The 20,946-nt window shown below is 33.7% G+C and overlaps 1 protein-coding gene across 1 annotated transcript in view; it reads left to right on the plus strand.

The window, feature by feature from the left end:
• The window catches only part of EPHA6 (EPH receptor A6), a 1,373,534-nt gene that overhangs the window by 996,420 nt on the left and 356,168 nt on the right, over nt 1-20,946 (plus strand). The window contains exons 6-8 of the mRNA XM_044666934.1: nt 4,094-4,202; nt 9,231-9,301; nt 15,389-15,514. Of these exons, the coding sequence (XP_044522869.1) occupies nt 4,094-4,202; nt 9,231-9,301; nt 15,389-15,514 (306 nt within the window). The remainder of the gene's footprint in view (nt 1-4,093; nt 4,203-9,230; nt 9,302-15,388; nt 15,515-20,946) is intronic.

Below are 20,946 nucleotides of genomic sequence, written 5' to 3' on the forward strand. Positions count from 1 at the left end.
ACAATCAACAATTTCATTGAAGAGAATGACAATGATGAGACATCCTACAAACTCTGTGGGATGCAGCCAAGGCAGTACTCAGGGGGAAATTTATATCCTTGAGTGCATATATTAACAAATTAAGGAGGGCAGAGATTAATGAATTGGGTATGCAACTCAAAAAATTAGAAAGCGAACAAATAAAAAACCCCCAGATGAAAACTAAATTAGAAATACTAAAACTTAAGGGAGAAATTAATAAAATCGAAAGTAAAAGAACTATTGAATTAATAAATAAGACTAGAAGCTGGTATTTTGAAAAAACAGATAAAATAGACAAAGTACTAGTCAATCTAATAAGAAAAAGGAAAGAAGAAAGCCAAATTGACAGTATTAGAGATGAAAAGGGAGACCTCACCTATAATGAAGGGGAAATTAAGGCAATCATTAAGAACTATTTCTCCCAATTATATGGCAACAAATATAACAATTTAGGAGATATGGATGAATATTTACAAAAATATAAATTGCCTAGATTAACAGCAGAAGAAATAGAATACCTAAATAATCCCATATCAGAAATAGAAATTGAACAAGCCATTAAAGAACTCCTTAAGAAAAAATCACCAGGACTTGATGGATTCACAAGTGAATTCTATCAGACATTCAAAGAGCAACTAATCCCAATACTATACAAATTATTTGATATGATAAGCAAAGAAGGAGTCCTACCAAATTCCTTTTATGACACAAATATGGTACTGATTCCAAAGCCAGGTAGACCAAAAACAGAGAAAGAAAACTATAGACCAATCTCCCTAATGAACATAGATGCAAAAATCTTAAATAGAATATTAGCAAAGAGACTCCAGCAAGTAATTAAGAAGGTCATCCACCATGATCAGGTGGGATTTATACCAGGAATGCAAGGATGGTTCAACATTAGGAAAACCATTCACATAATTGACCATATCAACAGTCTAACAAACAAAAATCACATGATTATCTCAATAGATGCTGAAAAAGCCTTTGACAAAATACAGCATCCATTCCTATTGAAAACATTGAAAAGTATAGGAATAGAAGGACCCTTCCTAAAAATAATAAACAACATATACCTAAAACCATCAACAAGGATTATATGCAATGGGGATAAATTAGAAGCCTTCCCAATAAGATCAGGAGTGAAACAAGGATGCCCATTATCACCTCTATTATTCAACATAGTACTAGAAACACTAGCAATAGCAATTAGAGAAGGAAAAGAAATTGAAGGTATCAAAATAGGCAATGAGGAGACTAAGCTGTCACTCTTTGCAGATGATATGATGGTATACTTAAAAAATCCTAGAGAATCAACTAAGAGGCTGGTAGAAATAATCAACAACTTTAGCAAAGTGGCAGGATACAAAATAAATGCACATAAATCATCAGCATTTCTATACATTTCCAACACATTAGAACAGCAAGAGGTAGAAAGAGAAACACCATTTAAAATCACCCTAGACAATATAAAATACTTGGGAATCAATCTAACAAAACAAACACAGCTATTATACGAAAACAACTACAAAACACTTTCCAAACAAATAAAACTGGACCTCAACAATTGGAAAGCCATTAACTGTTCATGGGTAGGACGAGCAAACATAATAAAAATGAACATCCTACCCAAATTAATTTACCTATTTAGTGCCATACCTATCAAATTACCAAAAAACTTCTTTACTGAATTAGGAAAAACTATAACAAATTTCATTTGGAATAACAAAAGATCAAGAATATCAAAGGAAATAATGAAAAAAAATGTGAAGGAAGGGGGCCTAGCAGTACCAGATATCAAACTATACTATAAAGCAGCAGTCATTAAATCAATATGGTACTGGCTAAGAGATAGAAGGGAGGATCAGTGGAATAGACTCGGGGTTAATGATGTCAGCAAGACAGTGTATGATAAACCCAAAGAGCCCAACTTTTGGGACATGAATCCACTATTTGACAAAAACTGCTGGGAAATTTGGAAAACAATATGGGAGAGATTAGGTTTAGATCAACATCTCACACCCTACACCAAGATCAATTCAGAATGGGTGGATGACTTGAATATAAAGAGGGAAACTATAAATAAGTTAAGTGAACACAGAATAGTATACTTGTCAGATCTCTGGGAAAGGAAAGATTTTAAAACCAAGCAAGAGTTAGAGAAAATTACAAAATGTAAATTAAATGGTTTTGATTATATTAAGCTAAAAAGCTTTTGTACAAACAAAAACAATGTAGTCAAATTCAGAAGGGAAACAACAAATTGGGAAAAAATCTTTATAACGAAAAACTCTGACAGGGGTCTAATCACTCAAATATACAAGGAGTTAAAGCAATTGTATAAAAAATCAAGCCATTCCCCAATTGATAAATGGGCAAGAGACATGAATAGGCAATTTTCAGATAAAGAAATCAAAAGTATCAAAAAGCACATGAGAAAGTGTTCTAAATCTCTAATAATTAGAGAAATGCAAATGAAAACAACTCTGAGGTATCACCTCACACCTAGCAGATTGGCTAAAATGAAAGAAGGGGAGAGTAATGAATGTTGGAGGGGATGTGGCAAAATCGGGACATTGATGCATTGCTGGTGGAGTTGTGAACTGATCCAGCCATTCTGGCTGGCAATTTGGAACTATGCCCAAAGGGTTATAAAAGACTCCCTGCCCTTTGATCCAGCTATGCCATTGCTGGGTTTGTACCCCAAACAGATCATAGATAAACAGACTTGTATGAAAATATTTATAGCTGCGCTTTTTGTAGTGGCAAAAAACTGGAAAACGAGGGGATGTCCTTCAATTGGGGAATGGCTGAACAAATTGTGGTATATGCGGGTGATGGAATACTATTGTGCTAAAAGGAATAATAAACTGGAGGAATTCCATTCAAATTGGAGAGACCTCCAGGAAGTGATGCAGAGCGAAAGGAGCAGAGCCAGAAGAACATTGTACACAGAGACTGATATACTATGGTAAAATCAAATGTAATGGGCTCCTGAACCAGCAGCACTGCAGTGACACAAGACAGCTCTGAGGGATTTATGGCAAAGATGTTACCCACATTCCGAGGAAGGACTGCAGGAGAGGAAACATATAAGATAAACAATTGCTTGAATGCATGGACTGAGGTGGACATGAATGGGAAATAGACCCTGAACAAGGACACTTGTTACAACCAGTGGAAATGTGCGTTGGCCATGGGTGGGGGGATAGTGGGGAGTTAAGGGGAAAGTAGGGGCATAAAGTATGTAAACAGATTAAAAACGAATATTAATAAATGTCTAATAAAAAAAATAGCACCTAGTTGAGAGGGCTGTTGTGAGGATCAAATGAGACAATATTTGTAATGTACTAAGCATAGTGCATGGCATTTAATAGATGTTATATAAATGCCAACCATTTTTATTATTGTTATTGTTGTTTTGTTTTTGCTATTGTGTCATTTGATCAATAGAGTATTCTTAGGAGGCAATAAGACTAGATACTGAAGAGCTGAAAGAAAACTATCTGACTCTCATCTTTTAAAAACTTTATTTTAAAGAAAAAAACAGTTTTCCCCAGCTGAAATTAACTAACCCTGCTAAACTTTGAATCTAGTTAAAGCCAAAGTTTCTCCTAGGCGAGGGATTGGTCCAATAGTACTTCCTAGTTGTGTGACCCCAGGCAGTTTTCTAGTCTTCTAGACCTAGACTTCTGGGGGATATAGTTCCCTAAGCCACAACACTTTAAAACCCCACAATACTCATATCTCCATTTTACAGATAAAGAGACTGAGTTTCACTTAATCAAGGTTACTGATAGCTTCTAATGGCAAAGCCAATATTCGTGGCCAACTCTTTAAGTCCTTTGCTTTTTGCACCACAGTTATACTATAAGTTATTACATCATCTCTTTACCATTTAATATGTGATCAAAATTTATTTATTTCATCTGAAAAAATTGTATTACAAATCAAATACTGCCTATTTATAAAATTTATAATACATTACCCATGAGTTTAAAGTCCCAGAATGATTAAAGAATCAAGGCGCAAAATATTTAACTTAATATCTATTTATATGTTTCTATTGCAGCTTCGGACATAGCAGCAGAGCAGGGGCAGATTCTAGTAATAGCCACTGCGGCAGTGGGTGGATTCACTCTTCTGGTCATCCTCACCTTGTTCTTTTTAATCACTGGAAGGTAATTAATATATGCTAGAAATTTAAGTAAATTACTAGGCTTCTAATTTTATATTTTCTTTATGTATTTATTGAATTAAGCATGTGATCACTTAAGGTCATGTGTCAAATTTATGAAAATAACATTACAGCAAGAACCCCACAATCATATTAATTACTTAATATACATATCCACTTTTTGACCCTAAAGGAGAATATGGGTGGCAATCATGGAATGATATGGTTACAACAGTTGTGAAAACCTGACAACTACTATATATGAAATCATTAATTTATCCCTCTACTGAGGCATAATTCAGTACCATTGGTTACTTATAGGACTTCTAAGGATTTAATAAGAATAATTGAGGCCCAATAAACAATTTCATAACCAAATCATCTTACCTAGGATTTTCCCTTTCTCAATGATTATCTTTGTCACAATGTAACTAGACCCCCCCATTCCCATAAAAAAGCTTTTATTTGAAGGAGGTACACAGAACCCAGCTATTTACCAACCAAACGAACACCCTCAGTTAATTAATAAGGTTTGTGAAAACTTTAAAGGAAAATTATAATGATATTACTATTATAGGGCTTTATAAAATTTAACTTTAAATTAAATTAAAATTTAAAAATTCAGTTTCTTGATTCAAATGAAAGGGAAGGGACAAGGTTTCCAAAGGAAAGACAAACTCTTCCAGATAAGAAAATGGAGCAGATCAAAGCTTCCATGCTGATCAGAGTAATTCCTTGACTCCCACTTTGAGAAAGATAAGAAGACCAAGTTTTGTTTTTTTTTTTGTGTGTGTTGGAGTTTTGTTTTTTTTTTTTTTAAGTATCACAACACTAATAAAGTCAGACATCTATAGAAGGAACTCTGACTTTTGAATCTCTCCCCTAGAAAAACAAAAATACTAAATAGCTCTCTAAGTTAGCATTTCTTTGACCTATAAAATCTACTTGGTGTGATGTCTCTGAATGTTCCATATATTAAAACTTCAATGGAATCTATTAAAAACGACACAATTCATGGTTATTTGAAATTTTTGAGTTACTATTTTGTTTCTTAGAAACAAAAAATAAACCTAAATTGTCAATGATTCAAAAAATATTAAGTGTCTGCTATGTGCCTCCTACTTTTACAGTATATACTCTTTTTTTGGTTCTATTCAATTTAATTACTCAAAACAATTACATTGTGAACTTTGTTGAGGGGCTATTTCTATGTTTCTTTTGATATATCTTTTATGTCAAGACACAGCAGGGGGCAACAAGCAACTCAGCAAATTAAGAGCCAGGCCTAGAAACAGGAGGTCCTGGGTTCAAATCTGACCTCCAACACTTCCTAGTTGTGTGACTCCAGGCAGTTTTCTAGTCTTTTCCACTCTTCTACTTTGAAACATAAGCTAGAATATGAGTTGGTTTTTAGAAAAAATACGTATCAGTTTCTTTTAAATCAATTGACTGATTTAAAAATATTCATAGAATGAAATACAGGACCTCCAAGGGTCAAGCTGAAAGAAAGAATGAAGGAAGGAAGGAAGGAAAGAAAGAAAGAAAGAAAGAGAGAAAGAGAGAAAGAAAGAAGGAGAGAAAGAGAGAAAGAAAGAGAGAAAGAGAGAAAGAAAGAGAGAAAGAGAGAGAAAGAGAGAAAGAGAGAAAGAGAGAAAAAAGAAAGACAGATCTAATAGCAGAAATAACAAAGAATTTGGAATTAGAGGGCCTTAGATTCAAATCCCAGCTCTGCTGCTTACTACCTGGGGAATCTGTGGACTCTATTAATTTCAATTTTCTCATCTGCAAAATTGGAGTCCTTTACATGACTTCTTAGGTACTTCCTGATTCTAAATCCATGAGTCTCTCCTTTTTATGCATGTAGATTTGATAATACTTTCATCTAATTATCATGACTTGGTACCAAAACCTTCCTCTTTTACCTGGGGAGCCTATTAGCTGCCAAATGTAATGTTAGTTTAGGTACTGAAAGAAAACCTTATTTTTTTTCTTCTGTAATATGGACAGTACTAAATATGAATATGCACAGACTTAACATTTAGTATAAAATCACTCAATAGCTTTTTAAACTTTTTTTTTAAATGCATGAATTAAGTCCTAAATTTACTATAAAGAAGAGTTCTTTAAACTTATAGAATGTGGAGGACCCATGCCTTTATCTTGGCTCGCATCTGCTACTATTGCTATTGTCAACTTATTATGCCTTGATCCCCAACAGTTTGTGTTGAAAAATGGTTAGTGGTTTTCCAAGTTCAATAAACACAATTTTGATGTGCTAATAAAGATGTATGGAAGCATTTTGAAACATATTAATCTTTTTAACAATAAAAATGTTAGATTAGATAAAAAACGAACATGGCAGACACAAGCTACAAATCTGCTGACCAGCTTTCTGGGGTCTTGTCCAGCTCTAAATATACGATCCTATGATACTTTGTCAGGCATTAATTTCAAGTCAACCATACCTTGAAGGCACAAGCCAGAACTTTGTTCATTAACCAGGTTCAGATGTCTTAAGATAGGTGAAATAAGTAACACTCATTAAAAAATTCCTTGTACTTTAAGTGTTTTTTAAGGTGATTAAAGTATAGTTGAAGAAAAAAATTAACCAATTATTAATTCTGTAGGAGAGCTATTGCTTAAGTGATGGGAGTTACTGATACCATCATCTTTATTCTGGCTCTGTGTTCTATATTTCATCTTTTCCCAAATGACCTATGATTTCCTCAGAGTAGATAAATCTTCCAACCAAGAAAGACCACATCCCATCTATGGCTTAGGACATAATTCCTTGGGAATGGCCTGAAACAAAAAGGCTTAAATAGCTTGCCCAAGTTCACAAAGCTATTAAGTATCAGAAGTGGGATTTGAACCTATCTCCATAAATCCAGGTCTGGTACTCTATTTACTGCATAGGCCTAGCTTTATTTCAATTTATGCAATAATTTAACTATTATAATCACAATATCATTAATAGGCTTGGATCTTCCTGTTATTTTAAATGTCTATTCTAAATATAGTGATTTCAGTTTAAGGAATGTGAGTGTTATAACCCATCTAGAGGATTACTTTTATTATTTTTTTAAATCCTTACCTTCCATCTTGGAATCAATACTGTATATTGGTTCCAAGGCAGAAGAATGGTAAGGGCTAGGCAATGGGGGTTAAATGACTTGCTTGGGGTCACACAGCTGGGAAGTGTCTGAGGCCAAATTTGAACCTAGAACCTCCCATCTCTAGGCCTGGCTCACAATCCACTGAGCTACCCAACTACCTAACCCCTAGAGGATTACTTATTAAGGCACAGAAGAAGGCTTTAAAAAGAAGTCTCATCTTTATAGATCCTGAGGACAATGGTAGTAATAGAAGCAACTAGTTTGTTTTAAGTTATAGTATTTCATCCAGAAAGTTATCACATTTCACTTAAATAAGTGATTTTAAAAGTTTGAAGTATTCTTTTGTGATATGCAAAGGTTGGAATTGTTTTATTTTCTTAGCAGAAGAGATATCAAAATTTCATAATTGATTTTGATTAAAAATAAATAAAGATTTAATTTAGAGGCTTTTATACATTCAGATAAAGTTTAATGAAATTCCTCTATCCTGCTAAATGAATTATACATGCCTATCAAATGTCTTATTTGCCTGCAAATTTTTCTTTAATCAATATTTTTAAATAGCACAGACAGGTATTATTTTAATACAATAATCACTAAGATAACAGAAAATGTTGTATCAAGGCCAAATTGTTACAAATTGAATGTGCTTTGTGCTTGCACATGAAAAGTTTGTGATCAGAGACAAATTAATTCAGCACAAGAAATTTTTGAAAGATGTAATTAAACCTAAACTTCAGATGGATTCTTAGAATATAATTTGAATCCTATTTGGGAAAAAACCATCATAATGTCATTTAATAATAAGTTTATTCCTAGGTTAGATTTTTGTTTTGTTTTGTTTTGTTTTTTATGTCAATGCCTCGAACACTGGAAACTCCCTTGGCTTTCTAACATCCTATGAATAGAATTGTTTCAATTATGTAAGATAAAAATTCATTTTGCAAGTATCACTTAAACACAGTGATAAAGGAGCATTCATTGGAAATTATTCTTTGAAGACAGAATGAGAAATTTTTGAATAAATACTCAATTTACCACAGGACTTTGAGGCAAATTTCACTTCGGGAGATTGAATTGGTATTCTACCGATGTTTTCTGCTTCACCGTTTAGAATTAGCAATTTGATGAACTGTCATATCATAAGGATGTTGATGAGTCTATTCATATTGAAGAGGCAGGGTACGAGATAAGCACCTGCCTATGTACTTCATCACATGATTATATGCACTAAGAGCAAACAGAACACAATTCCATCAAGTTTCAGATGTGAAATGAAAATTGTAATGACTTTGATCCCTCCCAAATGGAAAACAGTTGGTTAAATTACCCAGAATCTCACTATGAAGCCTGGTATGATTTATTTTTATCATTAAAGATAAATTCTTGATGCCTGCCCAAAACCTAGCAATCTCTAACAGTGGGGCAATAAATGATCTGTGTATCTGACTACAGGAGACTTTCTCTGATTTCCAACATTCATACCAACATAACAAAATTGGGAATGTAAAGTTTCTCTTTCTCAATTTATTCATCATTGTTTTTAATGATACCCCAATATCATCACCTCACCAGCGTGGGCTTTCACCCAAAATCTTATCTAGGATTATATTCTTGATACAACAGGACTCCTGGAGATCTGTGATCTCATCATCAAGAATTAATTCTTTAGTGACACAAATCAGGACTCATTCATATCTGTCAATCTTATCTGATGTTGGCCCATTTCCTTCTATTACTTCGACACTGGGGGTAACCTGGACAAAAATGTATGTTTAAATAAGTCTTCAAACAATATAATTCTCAGTGAATCATATTAGCCTTTTATCATAAATTATTCTAATTCATATCTAGCACAATTCTTCCAGTGATATGAATGAAATTCTTAAACAGGATTTTGTTTGACCTTCCAAAAGGTGCCAGTGGTACATAAAGGCCAAAATGAAGTCTGAAGAGAAAAGAAGAAATCACTTACAAAATGGACACTGTAAGTAATAGTAGACTCCATGCTGCTTTTCCTTCGCATGACCTTCTCTGTTCATACTGCCTCACAAGTTCATTTAAAATTTGCATTCATTCAGTCCAGCTGTTTTTTTTCCCTAAATCTCTCACTTCCTATTTTTCCAAATTCAAGCTTTTCATCAGTTTTTCAGGTTGGTCTGTGAATTCACACCTGCTCCTCATTAGATGATATTAGTTTTCCCACTTCTGCATGCTGGGAAACATGACAGGCTGAATTTGCTAAAAATACAAGTCAACTGTATTCTTTTGAGTTATTTACCACTCACACTGCCTCAAAACTGTGAGTTAGAGATGTATTATCCATAGTATGATAGGAAATTCTCATAATTTTTTCTAGAGAACATAATTTTCAGCATAATTTAATGAATTGACAGAATTCATTAAAGCATTTTAAAAAATAGAAAATTGGCTCTTTAACTCTAGAATATGTATAAAACCTTAATGCTGACTGCAAGAGCTCAGTCAGTTAAAGGATCTCTTCCCAGGCAAGGTAAAATTACCATTAAAATTAGCTTTATCATTTCCTTCCTCTAAGTTGTAAATTTCTCTTAGAGAATTACTGTGTATAAGAAGGGCTGGAATGATGACAGGAGGGTGAAGTTCTCTAAGCACAGTGTAATTACAGAACATGAAAAAACCTGTTTAACTGTTCAACCCTATGTTTTCTACTATTATTATTCAATTGGAATATGAACCTGCCCAAGCTCCTTCTTCTCCCAAATGAGAACAACTCCAAGGACCCCGTGGGCCAGAAACAGTGATACAATTCACCTTTCTTTTAAAAGGTAATCTCAAGGCTATTACAAAGGAAAATAGAGCTAAAAAGCAGGTGGCAATATCTGATTCAAAAAAGCAGGGGAGAAAATGGTTGAAAGCAGACTCAATCTTGGAACCAAACTGCCAGAGATATGTCTCTAATCTTCTTCAGAAACTTAATTTTCAAAGTGAATGGTAGAAATATATCATTATACTAACTAGCAGCTAGAATATAGATTGAAATAGCCTATACTTAAACAGAAGTTGAAAAAATGGTGTAGGGTAGAACATAATTAAATCTTTAAACCAGTGATTAAAGAAAGAAAAAAAAACAATTAAGTTAATAAACAAGATGATTAAAATTATACCTCAGATTATTTTCCCCTCTTAATTGGGTTTGTTTTATTTCCTCTATGAATTTTTCTCTAGTGTAAGTAATGTGTCTTCTGATGAACATGGAAATATGTATTATATGATAGCATATGTACAACCTAAATCATGTTACCTGTCTTCTTATAGAAGGAAAAGAAATGAGAGAGAAAGAGAAAGAAAGAACATGGATTGCAAAATATTAAGGAATTATATTGACATGTGATCTGGAAAAAATCAAATTTATTCTAAAAAATGAATGTTATGGGGTAGCTACATGGCTCAGTAGATAAAGAGCCAGGCCTAGGGATGGCAAGTCCTGGGTTCAATCTGACCTCTTCCTGGCTGTGTGATCCTGGAAAAATCACAGAAGTCCAATTACTTAGTCCTTCCCATTCTTCTGCTTTCGAACTGATATTTAATATCAGTTCCAAGATAGGGGGTAAAGGTTCCGTTTTTTAAAATGAATGTTAAATTAAATAAATAATGGCAATTTAAAAATAGGGTTATTTTGTTCAAATCATGCTCTTAGTAATGATTCTTGGTTTATATCCTAAAATTGATTATTTTTAAAATTCATTTTATCTTTTGTCCAAAGAAAGGTATTACCTATTGTCTAAATGATGCTCAATTAGACATCAAAGAGGTATTGTTGGGGGGATCTGGGTAGCTCAATGGCTTGAGAGCCTGGTCTATAGACAGGAGGTCCTAGGTTCAAATTTGACCTCAGACACTTCCTAGCTGTGTGACCTTGGGCAAGTCACTTAACCCCCATTGCCTAGCTCTTACCATTCTTCTACCTTAGAACCAATACATAGTTTTGATTCCAAGATGGAAGGTAAGGGTTATTAAAAAAAAAAAAAAGGTATTGTGAGGTATCTAAAGGAAAATGAGAGTCAAACGGCTTTAAATAAGATTTATTATAATATATTGATTTTAGGATCATCCCCCTTTCCCACAAAATTTTCCCTGAAACTTATTATTATACTTATTATTATTATGCTTATTAGTTAGCTCTAAAATATATTTAACTATGGGAAAATGTCAACTTGAAAATGAAAAAACTTTCAGTATACACAGAAGTTTTTGATACACAATTGTCATTGTTCACACTCTGATAGCTAGAAGAACAGAAAAAGGAAACTTAGTAACAAATATGTGAAATCAAGCAAAACATATTCCTATATTGTCCATGCTTGAAAATATATCAGACCTGCTATGCTATGTCTTTCATATTCATACTGTCATTACTAAGATTCTTTTTTTCTGATTTTGACAAGAGCCACTGGTCCACCACATTACTAAATGTAAAAAGCAATTTCTATATACCTGACCTCTCAGGTCTTGAGATTCTTCAATGATTAAATGAGGAAGTTGGACTAGATGAATTTCAAAGCTCCCTTCTCCTTTGTAGTATATGATCCTGAGTAGCTTAAACTTTGAATCTTGACTTTCTCAAAGTTCTGGGTCACTAAAAACAAGTTTTCTATTCTAGGATTTGGTATCCTCCAGCCCCAGAGACCCTTCCAAACCTGAGATCCTCAGATCCCCTCCTTATCATTCTCATGGTTATCCTGACATAGTTGCCAATCTTCCCTTCCTGAAACTTTTAGTCCAAGATTTTGAATGTAATCATAACTCAGTGCCATTTTTTATGTGTATCTCCATGTTTGGAATAAAAGTAGACATAAAAATAAAGAGCTAAAATGAAAATTTAAAGGATTGTAGATCTAGAATTAAAAAAAAGATCTCAGAACCCATTTAATCTGGACAACTCCTTTTATAGTCAAAGAAAACAAAGCCTTAAGAACTTGAGTGATTTTCCCCAAGTCACACTACTATTAAAAGCCAGAAGCAGTTTTTTGAACACAGGTCCCCAAACTACAAAGTCTTTCTACAGTGCCATACCACTTCCACATTTCCACTCATGGAGAATTTTCTTTAGGTATATGAAATAATGGTACATCTTCCTTGGTTTGGGTTCACTGCTTCCTAATCTGAAGGAAGAATAGAAAGCTTCATGACTAGCCTCAGACTTGTATAATTTTAGTTATGTGGTATGGTAAAGCAGAAGAAATAATGGATCTCAAGAGAGTTACTGAGCATGGATATGAATTATATTACTGAAAATGAAAATGAAAACATTTTCCTCTATTTTCAGACCTTTTAATGGCTATTTGATTTCATCACTGTGGGTACAGTCACTCATAGAATCAATCTCTCCTCCCCTTATTTCTCCTAACTGTGCAATTCTTGTCAATGTTATGATCTAATTCCATGATGGACGATCTCCAGGGCATGATGAAAGTCTTATTCTGACTCATTTTTATTCGTCTCCTTTGGGAGTCATATATGTTCTTAATAATATCTCTACACATCGCTACTTCTAATGTGTTGAAGCTTCCTAAGGTCAACCATGCAAACCATGCAAAGTCCTTTGGGTCACTCACCATTTTGATTTTTCAGGGGATATAGTGTTCTATATCTTACAGTCATGTAATCGTTAGGATAATACTGATGATGTTAGATATATGGACTTTTGCAGCAGTGAGCAGCTTGGGATCCCATTGAAAACAATATCTTACTTGTGATTCAGACTATTTTTTCCTATTAAATTCTCTCTCTCTCCACTAAGTTTGTTTTCCCTTTAATTGTTATTCCTTGTTTTGGGGTAACGGTACTAATTTAAATCAACCTATTGCTTTTAAAATGGGCTTTTATTCTAAATAAGTGTTGCCTTGAGATGAATTTCTCGCTACTTTTCGAGATCAACTATTTGGTGACTGAGATAGTATGAAGGCCTTCTTGGTCTTTTTTGTTATGCTTTTTTTAATGAATTAAACTATAGAATTCATAATTGGTAGGACATTCTGAAACTGTAGTCCAACCCAAGCTGAACAAGAGATTCCTCTCCAACATACTCATCTAGCCATCTAGCTTTACTTGATGTTAGAGGAAACTCATCTCTTGCATCAGCCCATTCTATGCTTGGTTAGGTCTAATTGCCAAGAAATATTTTTCGTTGTATGTGTCTTTATTTTCCTTATTGCCCATTTTTCAAAGTAGACAGCTTGATCAAATAAGTCATAATGGAGTTACTATAATTACAGTATTCTCCTATCTCTTTTGACCAAACTTCACACAAATAGCTAAAATGACATATATATATATATATATATACACACATATATATAAACTAGTAGTTTTCTATATTAGAGTAATACTTTATTATTATATTGTTACTTTAAATTTTTTTCAATGCCCACTACATCTAGTACCTTTCAATTGTCTTCTTGATGAAAATATGTATATTATGTGAATAGAAGTCATCTGATTAAACCATAATGATTTAATCTCTTTCATTTCTTGATTATAGTACATATTTTCCATCATAATTTTCACCAGTAATTTCCACAACCACCTTCATGTTCAAGTAATGGAGTGGCAAGATAAATGTTTATTTAGTTTGGAGGATTGTGTCAAGGACATCATAGAATTTCTACTCTTCATGTTCAGCAACAAATATTAGCATATATATTACAATTATCTTCATGAGAGTTGATTTTCTGTCTATTTTCTAGACATATCATGAGTACTTAAAGTGAAATACTGATATCCTCTATGTTCCTTCTTCTCCCGTGTATACCAGATAACAACACCATCAAAGTTTTTATTTGCCTCTCCTTCAGGAACCTGTGAGCCATCTTACTACTTATCTACATTTTCCTTCTGATTTTCAATTTCATTTATAGCAAGCATTTCAATTTGAACGCAGTTCATCTTATTTATTGGTAATTCCACAAAGATAGAACATTAGGTATACCAACTGCTAAATTAATGTTAGTGGATAGTCTAGAAGCAATATGGTTTTTAGCACCCTTCACCTTATTCTCTGCCACTACCAGTGGCTGTAGTATATAAAGAATCACAATCAGTCAATCTTTTTAAAGTAACTACTTTGTGCTGGGCACTAGACAAAAAATGAAATAGCTCCTGCTCTCAACAGACTTATGTTCTTTCAGGGAGTGTTACATAAACAAATATAGGCATGTATAAATAGAAATATGGTGATAAAGATAATTCACATCTGGGGAGATTGGAAATGGCTTTGCAAGGGTCAAGAGTTTTTAACATGGGGTTCATGAACTTGATTTTTTAATATTTTGATTGCTATACTTCAATGTAATTGGTTTCCTTTGTAATCTTACACGTTTTATTTAATGCACTTAAAAACTTTATTCTGAGAATGGATTCAGACTGCCTAAGTAGTCCAAGACTCACAAAAAATTTAAGAACCCATGATATTGTCAACATTAGAGCACAATCTTGATGTAATGTAAGGATTCTAAAGAGCTGATGTGCAAGTTCATCCCAGGCAGGAGGGCCAACCAATGCAAAGAAAAAGATAGGAGATGAAGTATAGTATATGAAGAACAATGAGAAGATTGTGAGCAGCCTTGAACACCAAACAACAGAGTTTATATTTGATACTAACAATAATAGGGATGAAATTAAAGGTCTTTCCATCTTGATCCAATCTGAAAAAGTCTCTTCAAGTCAAATCAACAAGCATTTAGTAACTGCCTTCTACGTGCTACGCACTGTGCCAAAGACATAAAAATCATTTCCTAATCATGCTGAGGCATTAGAAATTTTGTAAAGACTGAAGGCTATATGATTTCATTTTTGAAGACTAGTCTACCCAATTTAATATTCTATGAGTCTTTCTGCCTTTTAACCAATCCTCTCACTTATTTTTAAATGTACTGCTAAGTAGGATGTCTTTTAATAATAGGTAGTGAGGGCAAAATTTGAATTAATAATATGACATAACTAATTTGATAGTCCATCTTCTATTTTAAATATTTATAAATATACATGGTCATTGAAATAACCTAAACTTAAGAAAATTTTTATTTCCCTATAGTGCACTTCCCAGGAATCAAAACCTACATTGATCCAGATACATATGAAGACCCATCCCTAGCTGTGCATGAATTTGCAAAAGAAATAGATCCTTCAAGGATTCGCATTGAAAGAGTTATTGGAGCAGGTAATATTTGACTACATTTTCACAAATAACTTAAACTGATATTTATGTTCTATTACAATATGTCCCCAAAATCTTAGTGCTTTTTAGACTACTGAAGTTTTTAAAAAATTAAACCTTAGGGATATTCTGTATTATATTATAAACATTATCATTTTAAGTTATATTGGTCTTAGTCTATCAACATAAACATGTTATAAATGATTGTTATTTAAATAACTGAAACAGAAAGGCAGAAAAATGGAAATGAAAAATAATTGATTGATCAGTTTATGAGAGATTAATGAAAAGTAAAAAAATTAATTTGCATTCATTCAGAATCTGTATAGCTAGGAAGCTTTTTAGTGGTTTCTGTTATTATAGATTCTGTATACTTCTTTTAAAGAGAAATATCACAAGTAAGAAAACTCATTTCAGGGATTTTAAAGCAAAATCAAGAGAATGTCAGAGCATTAGTGTATACCAATTCAAAAAATAATCAGTGCTTTCTTTCTCTATAAACCTTTATAATGATAAGAGATACTCATAAGACTGACCTTGAGATGCTAAATCATATTAAAGTGCCTTAAGAATCATTGAAGAAAGGTTGAATTATGTTCAATGTGGTCTTAGTATTAAGTTTACTTTATTCTCATTCTAATCATTTTTAAATGTGTAATCTATGACATAAAGCAATTTTCCCCTTAAACAAAACCCTCAAACAACCCAGACATTTTATTTTCTAATTGTTCTGCATCAATATGACTTGTGTGTTGAAAGCCGTTATATGTAAAAAGCCAATTGGAGAAATAGGGTCAAATTTAGGGCCTGTTATCTGGATTCCCTACGTGACCAATCCAGGCTGAGGCAGTCTTTGTGTTTGGTCCTGGTCACCTGAGCCCTGAAAAGCTCTGATACCAGCAGGTAGATTAATCCAAAAACAACTTGACCCCTCCAAGAGGTTATTAGGAGTCATTTAGAGAAACAGAGTCTGTAATAGATGTTTTATCTGGATCCCATTACAAAATCATCGGCAAGTAAAACTGCGTGTATGATTTTTCTGCACTACATGTCAGATGCAGATAGAATGGACCATCTAAGGTAAAAATCTGAGGCTCCTCTTTTGACTCATTTTTAGATCCCCACATTCTCTCAACATTCTTATTGGAAAGCTTTGAGTCCTTAACCAGACCAGCAGCTACTGAGTTAACAATTCCTCTCCTTGACAATTTCTCTTCTTGATAATTAAGAAGCCTGAAACCTAAAAAATATATTACTTAGATAAAGACTGGAGCCGGACAATTTAGTCCAGACTATCTGACCAGGTGCAGATCTGTAAATCAAGGCAGAACGCAATTAGTAAACATCTCCATGAAATTTATTTCTGCTCCCAGAAGTAAACCCTACTAATTGGTGGTTGGAATTTGGCCCTTGTCCTTGCACCCATATCTCTACTTTTTAGACTTTAATGGATTGTGTATGATTTGTAACCCCTTACTCTTTCCTTGTGTTCTTTGTTTGAAACCAGTATAAAATAAAGTCCAAATCCCATAGCATCGGATCAGCATGGGCTAACCTCTAGTTCGGCTGTTCTCAGTTTCTTTTCCTGTCTTAGCAATCCGACGCCGTAAAACGCCACTCAGGACCCCTGCCATATAGAGCTGGTCCTCTATACTTGTGCATGAATGTGACTTCCTCGTGGACATAATCATAAACCTTTTCTTCTAATTTTTGGATCAAATAAGTCAGTGTAAGGGAATTCTCTAGCAGTTTTTACTAAATATTTTTCTCCTTATGCCAGAGGATCTCTGGGCAGAAATGATTTAATTTCACCCTTGTTGCCAATCAAATAAAGTATTTAATTCTGCACAAGTCATAACCTCGGCTGAACCAGGAAGGAGATAAAGTTATCTCCAATAGAAGAGGTGATCTGATGAATACCAACTATATTGTGTCCTTCCTTGACCCCTTCCCTAACAGTTTATAACAATAACGATCATTTACATAGTATTTTGCAACTCACAATCCTATAAGGCAGCTAAGAATTGTCCCTGGTTTACAGATAAGGAATTAAACACTGAGAGGTCAAATTATTTTCCTCAGAATTAGTGGCAAAATCATGATTAAAAAGAAAAAGTTTTCTGGTTCTGAACCCAATGAACTGGTGAGAGCAAGAATGATATAGTGTAAAGAATACTGGCCTCAGAGTCAGAAGAAACCTGTGTTCGAGTCTTAACTTTAACACATAACAGCTGTGTGACCATGAACAAGTAAACTAACCTCTCTGAGCTTCAGCTTCTTGATCTTTTCAACGGAAACAATAATGACTATATTTTTTACCCACAAAGTTGCATTAATCAAATGAAGTAATATGTAAAAATACTTTATAAACTTTGAAGGGTTGTAGCCATACTAATTATTACTTCTATTACATAAGTGGAGTGTATATTATACATATTTAAATATATGTTAATAAATATATACATATTTACTCAATAAATGTTTCCTTCCTGTTGATTGCATCAATATAATAGGTGAGTTCCCACTATAACCTGCATAGTCCTTGTAACAACAGTTGATTGTTGATCCTTAGGTTTCAGTATCTGGGCTGTAAGAACTGGAGAGGCAATGAATGAATTGGGGGGGGGGAGAGTAATCATTCAGTACTTATTATATACATCTGAATGAGGAATAAAATAAAGCACTTGAATTACTATCTTCTTTTCTTTTTGTTTAATTTTTCAACCAGAATATGTTTTCTACTCATGGTGAAAATTCTTAATGGCTGCTGCCAGAGGCAAGCGGTAACTCTATTAAGAATTTTTTTCTATCATTTCCACCTGATGCTGAACATTAAAAAGTCATAATGGAAGAACTTCCTTGTTTATTGGGTAAAATCTCAGATTCTGGAGATCATGGATCATTTCTATCATTTGGACGAGCTACATACATTGATTTTCTCCTCTACATATCTTTGTTCATTTCAACTTAAAACATCCTGACAACATCAGAGAAGCAGCATGGCAGAGTTTTCAGACAATAGGCTTCCAAAGCTCAAGACTTGGGTTCAAGTTTTAATTGAAAGCTCTCACAGCTCTCTAGGCAATACAAAGAGAAGGTTATAGTTCTAACTTAGGTTGGTAAAAGGAGTTGCCCCGTGGGGAGATTCCCCATTAACAATGAAATCACAATTTCTACCCCTTTCCCCATCCTAATAACATACTTAAAAGCCTTTTTGTTACCATTAGTAAAGTTATACAAGAAGGTAGACACCAGCCATCTGGGACACATTTTTCTCATTTTGTGTTTATGCATTAGGTCATGCACTAAAAAATCTAATTTATAAGTGAAATAAATGAGGAGAATATGCTTATAGACAAGTACTGCTACAACAGCAAAGTAAACAGAGATGGTTCAGTCAAAAGGAGGAAGCAAAATTCAATTCAATTCAACCAACATTTATAAAGCCTTTGATAAATATAAGAAACTGTGCTTGCTGTCAGAAATATAAAGAAGGAAAACAATAGTGTCTACCCTCCAGGAGTTTATAAAGCCAAAGGGTGAAGTGAGTGGGGGGCAAGGGGAGGCAAGGAGAGGAAACATGTACATAAATAATTATTCTACAAGGGAAAATGTACTAAAAAAAGTAAAGTAAAGATCTAGACAATGTTCCCTATAAAAATTTACAGAGGGAGGAGGCATATTAAAATAGGTATGCCGAGGAAATCTTCATGGAAGAATTAGAACTTATTCTGGTTCTTGAAGGAAGGAAATTATTTCAACAGAAATGTATGGGGAAAGTGCCTTCCAGGTATCTAGGTATCTCAGGTTTTAATGAAAGCCCAGTTATAATCATTCTGCCCAAGTCTTGGACCCTAAGGTTTTGATTAGGCTTTATGGTAGTTATTAATGATTTTATGCTCCGAAGTTGTCTTAACTAACAAAGATATTTACTGAGAATTAGCTAAATATGTTTGAAAGGAAACATAAATAGATAGACAGACAGACTGACAGAGAAAAATAGATGGATGGATGGTTGTATGGATGAATGGATGGATGGGTGGATGATTGATAGTTATAGATACATACAAGTATGATATGTACACACATATAGATAGATAAAGAAACACATATCTGTGCTTGTCTGGTGGAATGATGCAACAAAGGAAAGAATGGATTACTTAGAAAACAGTCTAGTTGAATAAGAACCTAGAATATATATAGCAGATTAGTGTGAAAAAAAGTTTGGGAATGTAGATTGGAGCCACATTGGATAAAAACCTTGGATAAGAAATTTAAAGGAAAACAGCTTTGAAAAACTCAAGAATTCTGATCGATGAAATGACAAGTCATAACTCCAGAAAACCAATGATGCTTACGTCCCAACTCTTGGCAGAAGGAGGAATGGGCTAGAGGTGAAGAATGAAATATATTTTCAAACACAGTCCCATGCATGAGTTTCTTTTGGTTAACTATATTCTTTTTTTCTAAAAAGGTGGGATTTTATTTTGGCTCCGAATACTTAGAGGGCAGTAATAGGGCAGAAGGACAAAATAAAAAAAGAGCATAAATAAAATATTGAAATATACACAGAAGAAAGTATCAGGCAAGTAAGGTAGTGTTGGTATTGTGTTAAATCTAACATACACTTTTTAAAGTTGATTTTTTAAAAAAAATTAATTTAAAAAATTTGTTTAAATGTTTTTTAATAAAAATTATTTTATTAAATAAAAAATATTATTATTCAAGTTTATTGATATCTGTTAAGTTCATAACAAAAAAGAAAGAGAAAAGGTACAACAATCCCTCAAAAGAAGAAAATCTTAAGTTAAGGATTTTAAGTCTATATTGTGAACTATAAGGAGCATATGCTAGCTTTTTATACATAGGAGTAACAAAGATCCCTGTGATACATTTCAAGGACTATTTTGGCAACTAGGTATTAGAAAAGGGATAAATTGAACAAAATAATGAATGTCTGTAATATAATAAATATACTATAAATTATTATTATTATTATTATTATTCCTGTTGACTCCTTAGGAGCATAGGGCCGCAACCATCTCACGCCAATGGACTCTGTTCTGGGCAACTTCCCCCAGCTGGGCCCATGTCATTCCGACCGTTTTTGTTTCATTTTCAGCAGATCTTCACCAGGTCTGTTTTGGTCTTCCAACTTTCCTCCTCCCTGAAGGGTTCCAGCTCAATGCTTGTCTGGCTACGTTGTCTTCCGGTTTTCGTAGCGTATGTCCTATCCATCTCCACTTACGTTTCTTTATGTCCTGACTAATGGGGTACTGGATTGTTCTTTCCCAGAGACTAGCATTGGAGATCTTTTCAGGCCATCTGATGTTCAAGATGTGGCGTAGACATCTGTTAACAAAGACCTGGAGTTTATTGGTGTTAGCGCTCGTCACTCTCCAGCTTTCTGATCCATATAGGAGGACGGCCTTTAC

This window comes from Gracilinanus agilis, chromosome 3, assembly GCF_016433145.1.
Source record: "Gracilinanus agilis isolate LMUSP501 chromosome 3, AgileGrace, whole genome shotgun sequence".
Lineage (NCBI taxonomy): Eukaryota > Metazoa > Chordata > Mammalia > Didelphimorphia > Didelphidae > Gracilinanus > Gracilinanus agilis.